Source organism: Larimichthys crocea, chromosome III (assembly GCF_000972845.2).
Source record: "Larimichthys crocea isolate SSNF chromosome III, L_crocea_2.0, whole genome shotgun sequence".
Classification (NCBI taxonomy): domain Eukaryota; kingdom Metazoa; phylum Chordata; class Actinopteri; family Sciaenidae; genus Larimichthys; species Larimichthys crocea.
The window spans coordinates 35,813,768-35,832,352 of NC_040013.1; the positions used below are offsets into that span (position 1 = coordinate 35,813,768).

Below are 18,585 nucleotides of genomic sequence, written 5' to 3' on the forward strand. Positions count from 1 at the left end.
TCTGAGAATGCAGCCTCTCTTTTTAAATCTATAAGGGGTCTGAGGTTGACTGTCTCTGGTGGGCGGTCTCCTCTTCTGTGGGGGTGGGGAGATTTTTTTTTTCTTACCAAAGTTCTTTCAATCCTAATCAGGTGACATCGTTCCAAGCAACTTTCTCTCGCCACAGTAATCAAAGAATATGAAAATATGACTATATTTGTGATAAACTTCAGAAATGTGCAGTCAAAACAAAACGCAAACAGCAGATCAGACCAAATGTGTCAGCTGATATGAATTTGGTTTGATGGAGAATATGAATGTTAATGTTTCATTTTAACCCTTTTAGATTTCTCAACACATCATACCAGTGCGTTTTTACGCAGGGCTCCTTTAGACACAGAGCTTCTTTAAATTAGTAACAACAACAATAATAACAACAACAACAATAATAATAATATTAATAATAATAATAATTATTATTATTATCATTATTATAATGGCCACTGTTGCTCATGTATGAAGGCCTTTATTGCTGTATAATCAAACAGGCCCACAGCCAACATACCTATCCGGACATACCATCAGTCCTTCAAATTAAGGGTACTACTTGGTGGTAACTGATATTTTTTCCACCAACTGCAGACAAAAGTGTAAATCTTTTGATGAGAGTTGCCTTTTGGAACATATCCGAGCCCAGACAATAATAGAATTCATAGTAGTCCGCAGCCGCACTGCTAATATTAGAACAGACAGTTGTTTGGGTTTCTCTCCCGGGTCAAGCTTTTAAATATAATCAAACCTGTTTGAGAGGCTTCAGACAGAGGAGCGGGGTGTTGCGTTTCATTGAATGAAACGCACACACACACCAACTCTCTCTCTCTCTCTCTCTCTCTCTCTCTCTCTCTCTCACACACACACACACACACACACACACACACACACACACGCACAGCCCTCCACTCACTGACGCACTAGACTCCCTCAGAAGTCCTTGCGCGACCTCTTCAGCGGAACTCTGGTTACAGCTCTCCAGAGCAAAGAGCAAAGTGTCCACTGTGTGTGAATCAGACACCAGGGAGTTAATCATCTTTCGTCCAGGAAAAGGACACTGTAATCTTTTCTTTAATTCCAGTAAAATACCACTTATAAGTATCCAGATATCCAGATATTTTGTATCCAGAAAATATGACATATCCCATATCCAGAGCTGAAAGTGTGGCTGAAACAGTGTGTGCATTTGCCTTCTATTAATGTATGTCTTATGACAACTACAAGCTGTTTTTACGGTTATAATATGATCATACTATTAATCATATTTTTCTTCTCATTTTTTGAGGTTCATGTTCCTACTTTTATTATTCTTTTACAACTTTTGCATTTCTATAACATACACAGAATTTACTCTGCCAAAGATCATCTTCATCAGGTTCTTATAGTATTATTTATGACATGCCCCTTTTTTGTGGATCAGTGATGAAGTTCTTGCTAAACAGCTGTATTCAAAAAGAGGAGAAAGAATGGTCACATGTTACCTGCATTAAATTATAACCAGCAGTCAGTTGGAAGTCTTAAAGGATTCAATAACATTTTTTAAATGGTGCTAAATACCCAGAATATGAAACTAATATGACACATTCTGTATTTATGAGCATTATTTCCTGGTCTTATCACAGTGACAACATGCAGTCACCACATACTGTACTTCTAGTATTGCGGAGTGATTATTCTACTGGCTGATCACTATGATTTCTAGCTTATGATGATAATGATTATATGAGTCAATTAAACAATGTAAAATCACGAAATTTAAGTTGTTTTTTATTTTTATTTTAGTCCAGTCTGAACATTTTACCCAGTTTTCATGAGATGAAAGGCAAAGTGAGATAGTAAACCTGCCTGAGGGGCACATTAAGATGGTCTTCCCTTATATTTAGCTATTTGCAATTTTAATGAGCAGAGTAAACAACTTGGTTATAAAAACTGAAAGATTTGTAGTGAATCAAGAGTCTGATTAATTTCACAACGATCTACTGCGGTCATATTAGTAGATACGGCCATTTAGACTATTTTTATTTGAAATGAGCCAAAGTTGAAAGTTGCATATAAACCTTAAAGTATACCACTTGTTTAGTGCACAAGAATAAAAGTGCAAAAGCAGCATTTGAGACTTCTTTCAACAAATCTGAATATGTTCCGGATATTGAGTTATGTTTGGCAAATCATTCAGTGTCTGGTGTGCGTGATTTGTGAGATCAGAGTCTTTGAAGACTTGAAGCTACCAAAACTTTTCCTGACATGCAAGTACATTTCTGCCCTGCTGTATCAACTTTAAAGTGCTGGCTGTTGTCCTGAAGACATTAATGGCATCAGCAGAGGGGAGACCAGTGCTCCTTGTCCCAGGCTCTTAGCTGAATCTGGTTGAAACAGACTCAAGCAGCTGAACTAAAATCATCACTGTCATAGTATGCGGCATGCCAGCTCATCAGTGATTTGTAGAAGTAAATGAAAACCCTCTTCTTAAAAGTAGTTACAGTGAAACTAACAAGGATTACAGCCAATACTTATGTAACACTCAAAGACCTACAAAGTCCAAAAAAGGCCAGCAGTTATCGAATAATTTGCTATGACATCATTTTTGATTTACAACAACATTGCAGCAATTTGTGAGCAATCCTGCAGGGTCAGTTGTTTGCCTGTAGCTGCCAATCAACTGCAGGAATTCCTAGAGGGATGGATTTACAAAGGTGTTCAAACACTTTCACTGTATCTCATTTCATCAACTATTTCCACATAGCTCCCTGCACACATATACATATAATCCAAAGGCTGTTTCACAACACCGTAGCGAATGAGTAATGGTGTAACAGAGCAGTTCGATCATTTATCAAACTCAATATATCCCCTCCAACAAGAAAAGCTTGAGCCCAGGCTCTCAAAAAATATGCTACTTATTAGAGACAAATAGCATATTCCACCTTGCCAAATCCAAAGAAATGAATGCTAAAAACTCTGCTGGGTGCTGGAGTTGGCCCATTCGATAGGAAAACAGTCAGAAACACATTCCAAAACAGTCCAGGGACAGAGTAACCTATGAGTGGGAGAACATGGCAGTCAAGAATGTGAGAGGAAATTAATTGAGTTTGAGGGAGAATTTCAATTGTACTGATATTTGGAGGGAAGTGAGCCAAGTAAGGCTGCCTGCAAGGTCAGGTTTTCTAAAGGTTTTCCAACAAGAGAGGAGAGATAACACATGACAAGAGAGGACAACAATCCAAAATGGGTCATAAATTATGATGTATTAATTGATATTGGAGTATTCAAGTCATCAACAGAACAGAGTGAGAAAATTAAGACCAGTGCCAACATGTATATCATGCTGCCATCTTGTGGCAAAATTGTGCCAATACACATTCAGCTCCCACGGGATTAGCTTTGATCAAACCTCAAAGGTTCTTACTGCAAGTAAAAAACAAAGGAGTGGACTGAGTGTATTCATGAACCATCTCAGCTGCATTTCTGAGTGCTTTGTTGATGTAGGGCATTGTGTTATTTTGCCCTACAGATGAACAACACTAGAGCTAGTAATCAGCCAATTAATCAATTAGCTGATCAATAGAAAATGTGCAATTATTTTGATAATCGGTTTAACAGTTTGAACAGAAAAAAAAATTAAAAAACATTGCTGGTTCAAGCTTTTTTGTCTTATATGACAGTAATGTGAATATCTTTCAGTTTTGGATTGTATATTGGACAAATCCAACTATTTGAAAACACCACACTGGAACCTGGGAACTATTTTCTAAAAAACACTAATCAATCTATTAATTGATCAATCGAGAAAATAATCAAAAGATTATTCTTTTGAAAATAATGGACATTTGCAGACATAAGAAATATGCTATTGGATATTCATACCTGACAAGATGTGCTAAGAGTGGTGAAAAACAAAATATCATCGTCACAAATATCACAAATATCAACACAAGTAGCTACTCCATGGACCCATATTGCCATAAATGTTTTCATAAAACCAAATATGAAAGATCATATGTTTATCTTACAGTATTTACAGTACAAACAGAGTAATGACAGATTTAATCTTTTCCAAGATATCTCATGTTTCCCGAATCTTAACCACTGATCTCAAAAGTCCAAGAAAAGTCCTGAGTGCCAGAGGTGAAAGAGGATGTCAAGGGAGTTTATGCTAGAGACTGACGGGCTACCGGGTATGTCAGTGTTTTGACAAATGAGCTATATTCATGATTTGTCAACTATGTTGCCCAGAATTTGTAAAAACAAAAGGCTATGCATAACTTGATGTCTTTACAGTGTAAAACTCATGATGGCAAAGCCAAAGAAACGCTTTGTTAAATGTTCTGTCATATTTACATTATTCAAAGTCAGTGCATAATAACAAACAGTCAATGTACAATTCACACAGCTCGAAAATAAAGACTCATCTGTAAAACGTTATCCAAAAACTGAACAGCTTCTCTTTGATTAAAATGCTAGACTTCCAGTGATTGAGCCAAAGTCCATTTGCACTTTACAAGAACCAGTGACAAGTACCAGTATCCGTACTGGGAACAATCCAGTGAAGAAAGAAAAGTGTTTTTTCTCTTCAGTTCACAGCACTTCATCGATGTGTGCGTGACTCTGCCCGTCTTCATCATCCTCCCTCTGAAGCTGCTTGTATTTTCTTTTGAAAAACCCAAACTAGAAAGAGAGATTATTAGGTACAGTATTATTATGGTACATATTCTACATTCAGATGTATAGTAGGTAAAGTATCGATATTTCCTTTAAATCTCTTATACAAAGCTGCACATTTCCATGAAAGTACAGACACTTACCTTCCACAGGAGTCCAACAGCTAGAGCCAATAGCAGCAGTCCAGCAATGACGCTGCCAGCTATCACTCCCACTGGAACATCACCTTTCTCTCCAGGTTTACTGATTGTCACCTCCACCTGGACAGCAGGAGGACAGGAGAGGTCATTTTATGGTCGGTCTTACTTGGATATGGTATGACAAAAATAAATAAAAAAGCATGCTCTTGACACGTGAGACTATGCTTTACATACAAAGATTCAACAATGGAAACTGGGATTTGGTTACAGATAAAATCTGTTTAGTAAAAGATATAAACTCTCTTCTACCTCCAATTTCTTTACACGAGGCATCAAATCAAAATATTGATATGTGATCTTACTGGAAGCTGTTTGAGGCCGATAATGAGCAGATCAGGGTCGGAGGTCTTGACATCAACAGTGGAGGTCAGCACAATGGCTTGATAGGTGGCCTATCATGACAAATATATAAAATTTAAAGCATCAGAAAAGAAATGGTAATAAAAGCAGACAACAAGTATACAAAATTCTTTATTTATGTTTACCGAAATAAACGTGCCGCTCCAGATCCTTGTTTTAACTTTGACAAAGTAGTCGCTCTTAACTTCAGTGTCTTTGAGGATACATGTGATATACTTGCAATTTGCACTCTTGCAGTCCTGTCAGTTAAAACAACAACATTAACAAAAAGAGATCAGCAACACAGAATATCAGTTCAAATTCAAATTTAATTTACCTAAATTTCTTTTGCATCTGGGTTATTTCTCAAAACAAACGTGTATGTTAGTTACAACTTGAGTTGAGCTGTTAAATTTAAAGAGTAAATTCAGAGATATAAAGCACAGTACAATATAAATATAAAACAAAATATATTATTCAAAAATACAAAATAGATAAAACATTAAATTCTAAATATCATCTGAATATGTAGTTTGTAGCTTCATAAAAGATAATAAGCTACATGAATGAAGTCACAAATACACACACACACACACACACACACATATATATATATAGCTTTCTTAGATGCAAGTGGAAATGCTACACATCCTATGAAACATCTAAGAAAGTTGACATACAGTGTCCAAAGAGAAAAAAGAGCTGACTGACCAGTTTATCCGTGCCTCGGAGGTTCTCCTCAGAGAACGATACTACATGGCTCTTCACACCGATCTTCAGTGGATCAACCAGGTCGGTAGTATCACAGGTGACAGACCCTCCCTGCAGGTGAAGAAGATTTGGTTCAATTTATTGATTATTATATTAATTTATTCTTTGATTATCATACCCAAAATCATACAGTAAGAATCAAAAAAGAAATTTGCCCTACTACGTGATAACTGAGTACTCACTTGTGTGTCCACTTTGGTAACATAGAGGAGCTTGTTTCCACCTTTAGTGGTCATTGGCAGAGCAATGGTCAGATACAGGAGGTTGACAGGGAAGTTACCAGTTGAAACCTTTAAATACAATTTGTTTTGATAAGTATTTTTTTAGAATCAACAGAATGAGAAAATAGAAAATGATATTTTAAGAGAAAGATTCATCAATTGCACCTTCATTGTAAAGTTAAACTCTGGGCCGATGTCATCTAGAGTTTTCACTGTTGTTACCACTGGAGTGGCGGTGTCTGCCACGTAGAAATTTATATTCGACTGCCTAGGACAAAGAAACCACAAAACTTGATGCATTTGTCATCATTAACTGTAAATCTCACACTGCACGATCAAACTTAAAAACATCATGTTAAAGTAACAAAAATTTAAATCACCTAGATAGAACAACCCCTGAATCATATTGAATGGGAATGGATAAGTCCACCTTGTTGTCTGCAGGTCTTTCCTCTTTACCATCACTGTAAAGACGAAAAGGGTCCAGAACAATAAAACACATCATTCATTTTCATTAAGAGTCATAAATTTAAGTTTCTAATTAATTCAGCATACCTCTTGGCCTCAAATTTCACCACAGCTTGGTTTTGCAGTTGTTCAAAATTGTAATCAAAATTGATCTGAAATTTCATCTGTAATAAAATAACATGATGTTTTGCATTACTTACTATAACTAGCCAAACAAAGAGATTTGTATTGACAGTAGAGAAATGGATTTCTTCTCTTGTGCTTACCTCTTCGTCTTTTTTTAATGCTGGGTATCCCACTTGGCAGGTGACAGTTTGAGTTTGTGTTGAAGTACATTTGACTCCATCTGTCTGTAAATGTATACATAATTCAGAATAGTAGATCACTGCTATTGGGCTTCATCACACTGACATTACATAATTAAATATCAGATTATTCAGCAGCACAGAGATTAAAATAAAGAAAACATTCATAGAGCTCACACTTTTTGTGTCAATAAATGTAATAAATGTTGGGGTTGCTAATTGAAATAAATGTATTTAATGATTTTATGACGTTGATGATAGTGACCATTATGTTAAAATATCAAAAAAGTGTATTCAGAAAAGAGTATATGGCTTTTTCACATAAGCATCATGTCAATATAAACAGCCTTCAGTTGACTTTTGTCACTCACAGGAGGGAAGACGGAAGAGTAGTAGAGGTTGCTGGAGTACGTGACCAACACCTGTGTGTTGTATGCATTTTCCTTTTTGTTCTTCACAACAACTTCGAATGACAGTTCTCGGTTATTAGCGCTGACCAGAACGGGAGCAGAGCTGCAACACAAGAGCTCAGATTAGTTAGAAGTGATCCTTCCCATATTTTAACTAAAATATGGGAACTACTGTAAGTTGTGGGTGTTTCTCATTGTTCCTTAAGATTTATAAATACCTAGTATGTTGTAACCATCTCCACCTTAAAATGCACAATACATTGTTTATATAGGAATGAATCACAGTGCCCTCATCAAGATTAAGAAGCGCAAAAAGCGGCATGCATCTCAGCCAAGTCTGCAGAAATAAAAATCAATAGCATCTGTATGTAATCAAATGTGTCTGAATATGGGAAAGTATTTTAAAAAGTGTTGTATGGTCTCTGTAAAAGCCTTGTTAATATACTTTCATCTGAGTTAAGTCAGTGAGCGTGTAGCACCAACACTTTGTTGTTGTTTTTTTCCAAGCTCACAAGTCTGACCCAACCATTTTATGGGCTATGAAGTTTCTGTATACACTGAAGAACTCTAATTTGTGCAGCTATTAGCAATTAAACTAGACTAATAAAACAGAAAATAGAAAATGGTGTAATGGTTGTTAGGAGTTACCAGGGCATAACATTAAACAGAGAATGAGCCATTTTGCCAAATTTGGTCGGATCTTAACACAAATCTTTCTTCTCTGTTGTATAAATGTATACACCACTAAAGGCTGCCTTTATGTGGCAGCATAACTATTTCACTGTCACGGTGAAAAAAATAAAAAATACAGGTAGGTACATGTCAGTAGGTGAGTTCAGTGCAGCCTCCAGGGGCTGCTAGAGACACCTTCACATAGTCCTGTTTACAGATATGACACATGGATATATACCACAATGTACCATAACAGCAGAAGTATGTGAGAAACGCAGTGTCATTGAGAATTAATCATTATAGTCACTGAATAGGCTGTAAAAATATTTTCCACATGTTCACATCACAGGATTAAAGCCCCAGAAAAAAAGTCACAACATTAAATATTCATCATTAAGAGACAAAAGTCAAAAGTTTAAGTTCAGAAAGAACTTGTTTAACTGGCAAAAATGTGTTTCTCTTTGTGTACTGTAAGGCACCATTACTTATAGTAAGAAGCTGAATAAAAGAATTGGTCTACAAGGCCTTTCAGATTGCTCAATTTACAAATGACTCATAATAAGGGAAGACTCGCCCAAGCTTGTTCTGACAGTATTATTTTGACTTTAAGCTTTAAGTCTAAATTAACAACAAATGTCTTTATCCTGAGCATACCATCACATGTCAAGTGAAAACATGAAACAGAGGTTTTATAAAAAATTCTAAAAAATTCTGTACTATACAATGACAAGACAGATCAGTGATTCTTACCTGGACGCCTTTGTGTCTGTCTTCACACTCAGCACCAGATCACTGACACACACGTCATCAGAGCCACAGTCTTTTGTGAAGGGTATCTGAAACAATAACAGAGCAGGATGCAGCTTTTTTCTACTCTTCTCTCTTAATATATACATTTATTACATTTTTACTGCATTGTATGAACTTTAATCTTGTTGTTGGGAAAACATGGAGCGTGTAAATCTGAGAACTTGCGTGACTTAGTAAAACACTTGAGTTTTAAAAGCCAGTAATCATCCCACGCACACACACTGTCATTTTAAATGACTGTACGGTGCAAACAGCTCTGCAAAATAACATGTATGTCTAACCTCTTCTGTTACCTTATCTGTTTCCTGTAAATCTTTGAAGACCAAAGGCTAAAAAACACAGATTCAGAGGTATTAGTCACTTACAAAGAACTCCCAGGCACTTGGAGAAAATGTATCGAGGACAGGGTTCACATCGGCATTCTGCTGCTCAATTTCTACTTTCAGACTAAGGGAATTGACGAAATCTGGGGCCTCCTGTTGAAGAAAACACATATGGACAAATCAGATCATTTTCAAAATACTTAGTATGAAATACTTTTAGAAAAAAACATGTACAAAACAATACGAAGTAATCTCTACAAGCCTTATCACATCAAGGCAAAGTTTTTTACCTGAACATAAACCTGAAAGTCTTTACACAGGGGTGCAGATGATATTTTTGCCTTTTCTGTGAGAAAGCGTTCGTTGTTTTTAGTGAAAAGTCCTCTTGACGTCACTCGTGAAGCTTGCAAGTCAGCATCCAGAGTCAAATTGTAGGATATAGCTGAAAGAAGTGGAGACAGAACTTTATATGACACACTCTCACTCTGACATCTGGGTACAATATGATATGGATGGGATTTTAATATTTCTGAGAATTAGATAAGAAGAATGATACCACTCAAGTTTGCACGTTAAATATAGGGCTACAGCCAGCAGCCAGTTGACTTAGCTTATGCATAAAAACTGGAAGCACCTAAAGACACAGTTTTGTCCACTTTTTTGTGTGAAGCTAAGCTAACTACTGGCTGTAGCTTCATATTTACCATACGGACATAGTATTTTCTTATGTAACTATCAGCAGGAGGCTCCAAATTCAGTTTAAGTAACAGCTCGAGAACAACAGGTAATCAATTTACCAATGGGTCCAACAGGATTCTTTGGCCTAAATGCAGCATTGAAACAGAGGTTGATGTTGAAACATGTAAGCTTGCGTCCATTAATGTCACAGGGTTTGTTGAAAATATTGATTTTATTGGGGTTGAAAGAAGCTTTAGCACTGACAGACGCCACACCTCTGGACCTGAAAAACAAGTGCAACACTTTTAAATTATTACTAGCCTTGTTGAATTCATAAATAATGGGTTTATTTACTGAAATTGCCAATCATTGTGCAATTTACTCAATTTTTTATCATTCATAGCGTTTATCATTCCCACATATTGTGATGGTTAAACTTACCAGAGCTGCACCACTTTGCCGTATGCACCAATTGAGATGTCGGGGAGTGAATCATCATTCAGATCCTTAAAGCTATCTAGGGACCTTCCAAAATACTGCAACTGAGGATCCAGTTTGGAGCCGAGGATCCTCTAAAAAAGATAATCAGCATTGCTCTTATTATTTCAGTTTAAAGAACTACATGATATATTTATTTGTCATATGAAAGACAAAAAATAATTCAGCTAAAACTAACACCAACAACTTCCAAAACAACTTTCTCTCTCAGCTAGATATTTAACATAACAATTTAGTTAGTACCTGTGAGAACTCCTTGTTTAATGTCTTCTTGTCCCCGTTGTAGATGTAGATGACACCTTTTCCTTTGTCCTCTAGCGGGGCTCCAACTACAACATCATTGTAACCGTCAAGGTCTAAGTCTGGAATGGCAGAGATGGCCATCCCAAAACGTGCGTTCTCAGCTGAGTACGGACCACTGAGGAATCCCTGCTCGTTCAGTATACCCTACACATCATAAGACAGAGAATGTACTGTATGTGGTGAGTTCCTCTAAATTTAAGAAACTTTCTACTAGAAAAGCTTATTTTCAATGCTTTAAGGGTTGTTTTGGAGTTTAGAAATGAAATATATAACAGAATATCTGTGCATTTCTGGTTTCCCATCTTTATCTTTATGCCTCAGTGTGATGATCATATCCTTGTTCACTATTCCTCAGAAAATCCAGAGCACTCAATGTTGTGACATTTGTTTTACCTTTGTGACAGAGAAGAGGTAGACCTTGCCTTCTTCTCTCTTCTGCTCACTCATGAACATTGGTGCACCGACCAGTAGGAGGTCTGTCACCCCGTCTTTATCCACATCCAGGGAGCACAGGACGCTTCCAAAGTATGACCCAATCTAGGAAAAAAGCTGGCAGCTGTTTACCGATGATCAATACATTTGTTTAGGCTACACATTACATGTATACAATAGGTTTCTGCGGCAAAATGTCAATACCATATCTTCTAATCTCAGTACCTGTTTCCCTCTTTCTGAATCTATGATAGTAGATTGCTTCTGGGCATTGACAGTGTAGACAATAACTTGTCCGGAGTGGTTGGAGCGAGGTGCACCAGCCACAAAGTATTCTGTAGGCCCATCGCTCAGTGTGGTGACAGAGTAACCTGGAAATGACCACAAGTAACACATTTACTAGTTAACATCTGAGCTCATCCAAGCTGACATTGGCCGAGAAGCCAGGTACATCCTGGATAGGTCGAGACATTCACGCTCACATTCACACCTATGTTCAATTTAGAGTCACCAATTAACCTGCATATCTTGAACTATTAGAGGAATCCAGATCTTCTCGAGAGATCTTCCCAGCCAGCTGGCAGATTTGAACCACAGGCCAGAGGACATCTATTATGGCAGTCAAAGCAGGGAACCTGCAGTGTTTACATCTCAGTGAACAACTATGTTACACTCACATTCCTGTACTGTTTCATGCAAAGATCGAAAGTAACAGAATCAAAACTTAATATAGGGTTGGTCAGAGTTAGCAGGAAACTGTAAATACCTACCCAGTAATGAGCTGTGGTTTCTGTCTTGAAGTGTTCTCTCAAAGGCTGAGAAAGGTAGAATATCTGCATTTGACCCTTTTTGATGGACGACGGTCCCGCTCCAAGCATAGGCTCCCACTGCTCCCAGCATCATCACACCCTTAGGCAGCACAGGCCAAAGACCAGTCAAAAGATAGCATAGAAATACTACAAAGCATTTACATCTTTGCCCTGTCTTGCAGACTTGAAACACAAAGGGCATATAGTGTGAGACATATTTAAGAGTGGTTGAAATTGTGGTCGGACTGTTGCAGTAAACAGTGTTGCTTCTTCCCTTTCAGTGAGAACACTGTGTTGGTACAGCAGAAGGGCTGTTGCCAAGGGTTCAGTGACCAGCATTACTGTCACATATTACTCTATATTTTCACTGCTTTGACTGCAAAACTGCTGCTGTCATAACAGCAACATCATTCTGTCTCAAAGTAGTACAATGCCTTCCTTTAGACTTGCTTTATATTTCACACATCCCATGCAATGCATAGCCCCTAAGTGTAAAAAACAGGCAATCCTGAACCTGCTTTGTCACAATTATGAGGCGTACACGGCAGGACTCTGTACCTGTTGGCTGGCATAGTGAGCGCTGAATCCAACCTGGGACATCTCCATCTTGAAGTTATCGCCCCCTTTGCCAGTGCCTTATAGGGACAGAGCATTGTGTAAACGGCAGAATCAAAAACAGAAGAGCAGATCATGAATCATGTACCTGGATTAGTTTCTTTGCGTATGAATGAACATGCAGTGTCAAGTGAAAAAGTAAAAATAAATAAGCACCTTCGATGTTAAAGATGCGGTTTCCCAACGTTCCAGCAATGGTGGAGAGGGCTGCCTCTTCTGACACATTGAAGAAGTACTTCTCTGTGGGTAAACTGGCAATGGATTTGATTTCTTCTATCAGGTTCTTTGTGTCGATGTTGTTTCTGATGTAGTAACCCAGGACCTAGAAAAAAGAGAAAACACCACAAATTCAGGATTGCAAAGAGAAAAAAGAGGTCTAGGTAATAACACCGACACATTCAAAAGAATCAGAAACGTTAGAAAATTTTAAGTTTTGGAACAGGAATTTAACAATGCACATTCACATGTACAATGACAACTATAAAGATAACATAAAGTATAAATTATAACTATAAGTAGTTGAAAGACTATATTTGTGGCTCCACCTGAGCATCAACGGACAGTGTGATTAAAATTTGAGTAGTTAAGTTTAAATCTCTGACTTGGTTTATCAAGTATTAAACTATTGATTGGTAAATTATTATTAACTATTACTGTAGGACATGACGAGAGTAAATGATAGTGGATCACTCACAGCGATACCGAAGCGGGTGATGCCTTGTCTCTCACAGTCTGCAATGACTGTGTCTCTGAAAGCCTTATCGTGAGACTCCCCATCTGTGACGACAACTAATACCTTGGCAGCGCCTGGTCGTCCGCCATTGACTTGTCTGAAACCATGCTCACTGATGGGAGCAGACACAGGGGACACTTTTATGTTACAAATAAAAAATTAAAAAGTAAAAATAAAACAAGTACAACAAATAAGCAAGCAATCAAACATATAAGTAAATAAATACATAACTGTATACATAGATAAACATATAAAAGGCAACACCAACCTGGCATACTGAATGGCATGGAAGGTATTAGTAGAGTGACCATACATTTGTGTGATTCTGGATGCTGCAGCTATCACTTCATCTTTTGTTCTATACTGGTTCAGTCTGAATTCAAACTTGGGATAAACGGCATACTGAACGACGCTGACCTGGCATTATAAAAAAACAGCCACAAGACCAAAAATTATCACCTGCTTCATCTCTTACTTTAATTTTCTATTAAGGCTGATAAAACACGGTGTCACCTGTGTGCTTTGGGGCCCGATATCGAGCGCAGGTATTAAATTCTGGAGGAATAAGGTCATTGGACCCCAAGGATAAATGCTGTTGGATCCATCCAGAACAATCACGATGTCCATAGGACCTCCACATGCTGGAAAGACATGAGAAGAGACGTATAAAAATACATCCAAGCAGCAGTGATGAATGGAGCTGTTTTTACATTTTGCTCATTTCACAGACTTTGTGTGTGTATCAGGTATGTCAGCTGTCACTTCTGTGCAAAATCATTGCATTTCTCATTTTTACCTTGCACATGTCAATAAATATATTTGTTAATTCGAAAGTTTGTCCTGATTGGACTAACATTGGAGACAATAATGCAAACCTGACCATGTTTTGCATTAAAATGGTCAGCTAAGTCTAAAATCTATAATGTTACAGCTTCCCACAAACAAAATAGTACTCAACAGCATCACCACGTACAGATGTAAAAGATTGTATGTCACTGTGGTGGATTTATACTATTCTGATATGAACTAAATCTTGTCTTGAAAGATATCTTACTATACACAGCTCAAAATATCCAGAATCATATAAATATGAGAGATCTTACTCTGGACAGCAGGAGAGAAAGCAGATTGAGGCTGAAAGAGTGCGTTCATTTTTGCGCATATTCCTGGGTAGAAGTCCTGATTGCCGCACTGCTGTCCCCAAATAGGGCCGCACATCTGTATAAGATGACCACAGAAGAAGAAGAGAAGACTCTGCCTTTGAGCACTCCAAGTAAGCTTAGATGAGTCTGAGTTCAATTATGAATTAAATAGGTTTTTATTTGTAAATTCAACTCATGTACTCAAGTGTAATAAGCAAATAATGAAAAAGGGAAATGCAACATAAATAGTTTTGCAGCAGCCTGCACTACTTCCCGCTGCAGTAATCAAATAACTTAAAGACCACAAGTACACTTCTTTCCACTTGACTTGACATGGCACATGTTTGTGTCATCCAAGCATGCTCACCTTGTGATTTTGTTTCAAATAGCACTTAAAGGCTGCATTACTAATCATGCAACAAAATTAGAACTATTCCATCAATGCACAAACACAAGAAATATATATTTTTAAGAAAAATATACCAGTACCATTTTAGCACTTTTGCAAATCTCTTATTTATCCATCTAACACACACAAATGCGAACTTACATACCATCAAGTCATTGACTCCAGGCATTCGGGTAAGAGTCAAACCCAGGCTCATGTTGATGTTGACATTTTTAACATCTGGAATACTAAGAGAATCTGTGGATAAACAAATTAGCTCTTACATTAAAGTTCGGATTATAGTTGTGACACCTGGAATTTACATAATCTTTATAATAATCAGAAGCTCGTGGTATGAATATAATACATAGTTTGCTGCTATCATTCATATCAAAACAGAAAAGTCAAAATGTCTCAAGGATGTTTGAGGGTGATGCATCAGTCAGTTCTGTTTAGGCCTTTTAATGACAGGGTCAATGTTTGGTAGAGAGGTTAAACAAAAAAAAACACCAAGTCTTACCTTGAAGATTCAGCTTGTCGCAGCTGTTTCTGGACCCTGAGACTGGACATTTGTAAACATCCCCCTTCCTGTTTCGACTGAAACCACTCCATGGAGCACCAACCAGGAGCCTCCAGAAAACAACAATATTCATCACTTCCCCAAACATGCACCATAAAAGTCATCTCTGAATGTATTTGTGTGTCTGAAGTATTTAAGCATTATTTAAGTTTGCTGCAGTAACCTAAATGTAACACAAAAACACACAAGATAATCATAAATATAAGTCTGTATCACTGAAGCAGTACATTGGTGTAATCTTGTTCTGGGCAAGTGGCAACAATTGACACAGTGGAATTCACACAGATAATATCCACTTCAGATATATTTATCTGATTATCTCCAACGAACAACATTCAAGTGCTGCTTGTTGTTGTTAAAGGCCAAACTGCAATTCTGAATAACTTCACCATAGTGTCATTTTCCATAGTGTCAAAGGAAGCTTTACATAGGTGAGACACAGTGGTTTTTTAGGGGACAGAAAACAGGATGTATCATTGTTGCATCATCACAGAGAAATATATAGTCAGAGACCACTATCAGTTATGGCGCACCTCCTCAGTTACGCAAACGGGACACACTTCCAGACACTTAATTACTCTATGGGACTGTGACTCACTGTGACATCAATGAGATGTCTAGTTACAGTTCTACATGTTACAAATGAGAAGGGAAAATGTAAGTTTAAACATGGTGTAACAGATTGTAGCAGTGTTACAGTTTCTAACATTTTGCAGGAATTTACCCAGGATGGTGCTATAACTCACTATCCACTTATCAGACATTTAAACTCCCAAATGTCTCTATCATCTCAAAATCTAGTATTAGTCGTGTTATACTTAGTCTGCCAAGTATAACATGAGTCTACAGACAAGTATAGAGCCATGCTAGCATCTCTGTGAGATTGTGGGCACAGTGGTGCTTTGACATAAATGCTTGGTAAAAACCACAAATGCCAACCTTATAGTGTTGCTCAAAGAAGAGTCAAGGGAGAAATATCTGCACAGATCTTTGTGCCAATCCATCTAGTAGGTCCTTAGATAATTTCGTCTAGACCAAAGTAGTGGACTGAGCAGCAAAACAACACACTGACATTACCATCCTGTGAACCATGCCACTACAAAACAGGTGGTTGTACAACGGCATTGAGCAGAGGAGTGTTTCACAACACAAACTCTTAAAACATTGCAGTGCATCAAGCAAAAAAAACACAGCAAATTTCAGTCCCATCAGTTACAAACAAAAAGATACAGCTGAACTGAATTGAAGTTTTTCTTTTTTCTTTTTTGTTTTTATCAGTGTCTGTTGTATCTGGTGTCAAGAGTTAAGGCTAGGGCCGGAAGTGTATTTACACGCCAGCTTCTTTTTTTTTACATGGCAGAGCATAGCTAGACATTTGTGATAAGCAACCCGCATCTCTGTACAGGCTTTCATTTGCAAAATGGATACTTCTCTATATTGTGATGAAAAGCACATATCAGTTTAAAGATTCAGAAAATATTGCACCAACAACTTGGGCAGCCTTGAAATGTCAACCTTGTCTTTTGGATTATATATATTAGCACAACAGTTTGAAACCAAGGAAATTACTCTCTTTCTATTGGACAAAATCATCAAGTGATTTAAACAGGACTTAAATTCATACCATTTGCCTTCATGGTTTGTCGCTTGTTGTACTGTGTAGCCAAACTCTTCCACTGCTGGTCCGCTGAAAATCTTAGCACCTGCCGTGCCGACGTTGAAGGACTGTGAGTGCCAGATTCTGTCAGCTGGTGGAAAGATGGGGATGCATGATGGTGATAGTTTATAACAGCACATCAGCTACATCATATAGGTCTCTTTATGTGTAATAATGGCTCTGTCAAAGCAGTCATACCTATTATAAGTACTAAAAATGATCTTATTACAATTATTTTGACTTGTTGAATTCAAAGTTCTTCACTAAATTATCTTGAGCTTTAATGTGCCATCTGTGTCAACAGTTTCCGACATCCTGACTTCCTCCTTAGTGAGTACTAGGTGGTTTTTGATGCTGAATCACAGGCATTTAAAAAAAACACATCAGCTTGAGTCACGACAGCAGTGCAATCCACTAAAAAAGTTTCACAACACATACAGTAGATATGTAACACTATTCACAAAGTGCAGGATTGCATTAATAGATATTGCCTGCCTGGAACATTTTTTCATAAACACAATCCATCTTCGAACACACACGCCTATACCCCCTCAGGACAGGAATTTGCTTGACTAGAGTGAGTCTTGCTTCAGAAACACAAGCCTATACAGGCAGAGCTCAGCAATCAGCCTGCCTTCCCTTCAATCAGCAGGCAGGAGGAATGTGAATGGATTCTGGACTCAGGAGACCTTCACTAGCACGGGCTCCTGCCACGCCTGTTTACCTGCAGCACAAAGTAGCACTTTGCTTCCTCTTGGGGGTCTGCAAAGCCCATAATATTAATATTTCCTTTCAGTTCATAAATAAAGAATGTGCAAATAGGAAAATGATTAAAAGCGTCTTGTCTGGCTGTTTCTTGGAAGCTTCAACAGGTTATAAAGCAGACAACAAACGTGATGTGACTTGTCTCCACTATAAGCCATATGGTGCACAGTAAAACAGCGAATCTGGTCTTATTTAATCCATGTGGGTTGACTATGGATCATGCTTTTGATAGCAGAGGACGAAACGCTGCAGGGTGTGAAATCTAATTCAAAACAAAAGCACTTCCCAGCAGATTCATTCAGTAAAAGAGACTGCATACTGAGCGTGCAACCCTCTGCTGCTCTTCAGATGTGTTTAACGTGTATGAAAACAATTTTAAAAGCACATTCAAAGCCGTAACTATTAATAAACACTGCTGACTCGAATCTTATGAAACGATTATGATTAAAAACCTCTCGCCATTCGTGGCGAAAACATTTTTTTTTTTTTAAAGATCGTTTTACTCTTTGGTTGAGAGGATTAAGAGAAGAGGTTCAAAGTCCAAAAACAAGTTCAGTACTTACTGATGACAACTATAAAGAGGAAGATATTCCCACAGGAGAACTCCATCGTCGTCTTTATTCCATTAGTGATTAAATGAAGCCGCCGCACTTGACAAAGTTGGGGTTGGAGAGTCAGCAGTGACGCGCCGGATAGGCTTTCTAAATAAGGACTTGAGCTCTCCCTCCGTTACCTGCCAACCCAAACTTTGAACCTGCTGTTATCAAAGGGTGTGAT

General features: G+C 37.8%; 1 protein-coding gene across 1 annotated transcript; it reads right to left on the bottom strand.

Moving 5' to 3' along the window:
- Positions 1–3,251: 3,251 nt before the first annotated feature.
- On the bottom strand, positions 3,252–18,585 carry itga2.2 (integrin, alpha 2 (CD49B, alpha 2 subunit of VLA-2 receptor), tandem duplicate 2). Its single transcript, XM_010735942.3, has 30 exons — positions 18,372–18,585; positions 17,011–17,134; positions 15,327–15,436; positions 14,973–15,064; positions 14,380–14,494; positions 13,790–13,917; positions 13,545–13,693; positions 13,238–13,388; positions 12,700–12,865; positions 12,487–12,563; positions 11,890–12,028; positions 11,345–11,490; positions 11,081–11,224; positions 10,628–10,831; positions 10,328–10,458; positions 10,006–10,169; positions 9,499–9,650; positions 9,251–9,361; positions 8,826–8,911; positions 7,365–7,506; positions 6,955–7,038; positions 6,776–6,852; positions 6,601–6,684; positions 6,386–6,488; positions 6,182–6,289; positions 5,940–6,050; positions 5,375–5,488; positions 5,192–5,281; positions 4,833–4,949; positions 3,252–4,695 (listed from the first exon to the last, which is right to left on the bottom strand). The coding sequence occupies exons 1-30, from the start codon at positions 18,415–18,417 to the stop codon at positions 4,606–4,608; spliced, it is 3,555 nt and encodes a 1,184-aa protein (XP_010734244.3). The 5' UTR covers positions 18,418–18,585; the 3' UTR covers positions 3,252–4,605.

What these genes read in the sequence shown, in the direction of transcription:
- itga2.2 (XM_010735942.3), bottom strand. Translation starts at nt 18,417, where the DNA reads ATGGAGTTCTCCTGTGGGAATATCTTCCTCTTTATAGTTGTCATCA. An exon ending in ACCTCTTCTCTGTCACAAAG is followed by an intron (nt 10,832 to 11,080) that starts GTAAAACAAATG and finishes TATGATGTGTAG; the next exon opens with GGTATACTGAACGAGCAGGG. An exon ending in ACAGACACAAAGGCGTCCAG is followed by an intron (nt 7,507 to 8,825) that starts GTAAGAATCACT and finishes CTTGTGTTGCAG; the next exon opens with CTCTGCTCCCGTTCTGGTCA.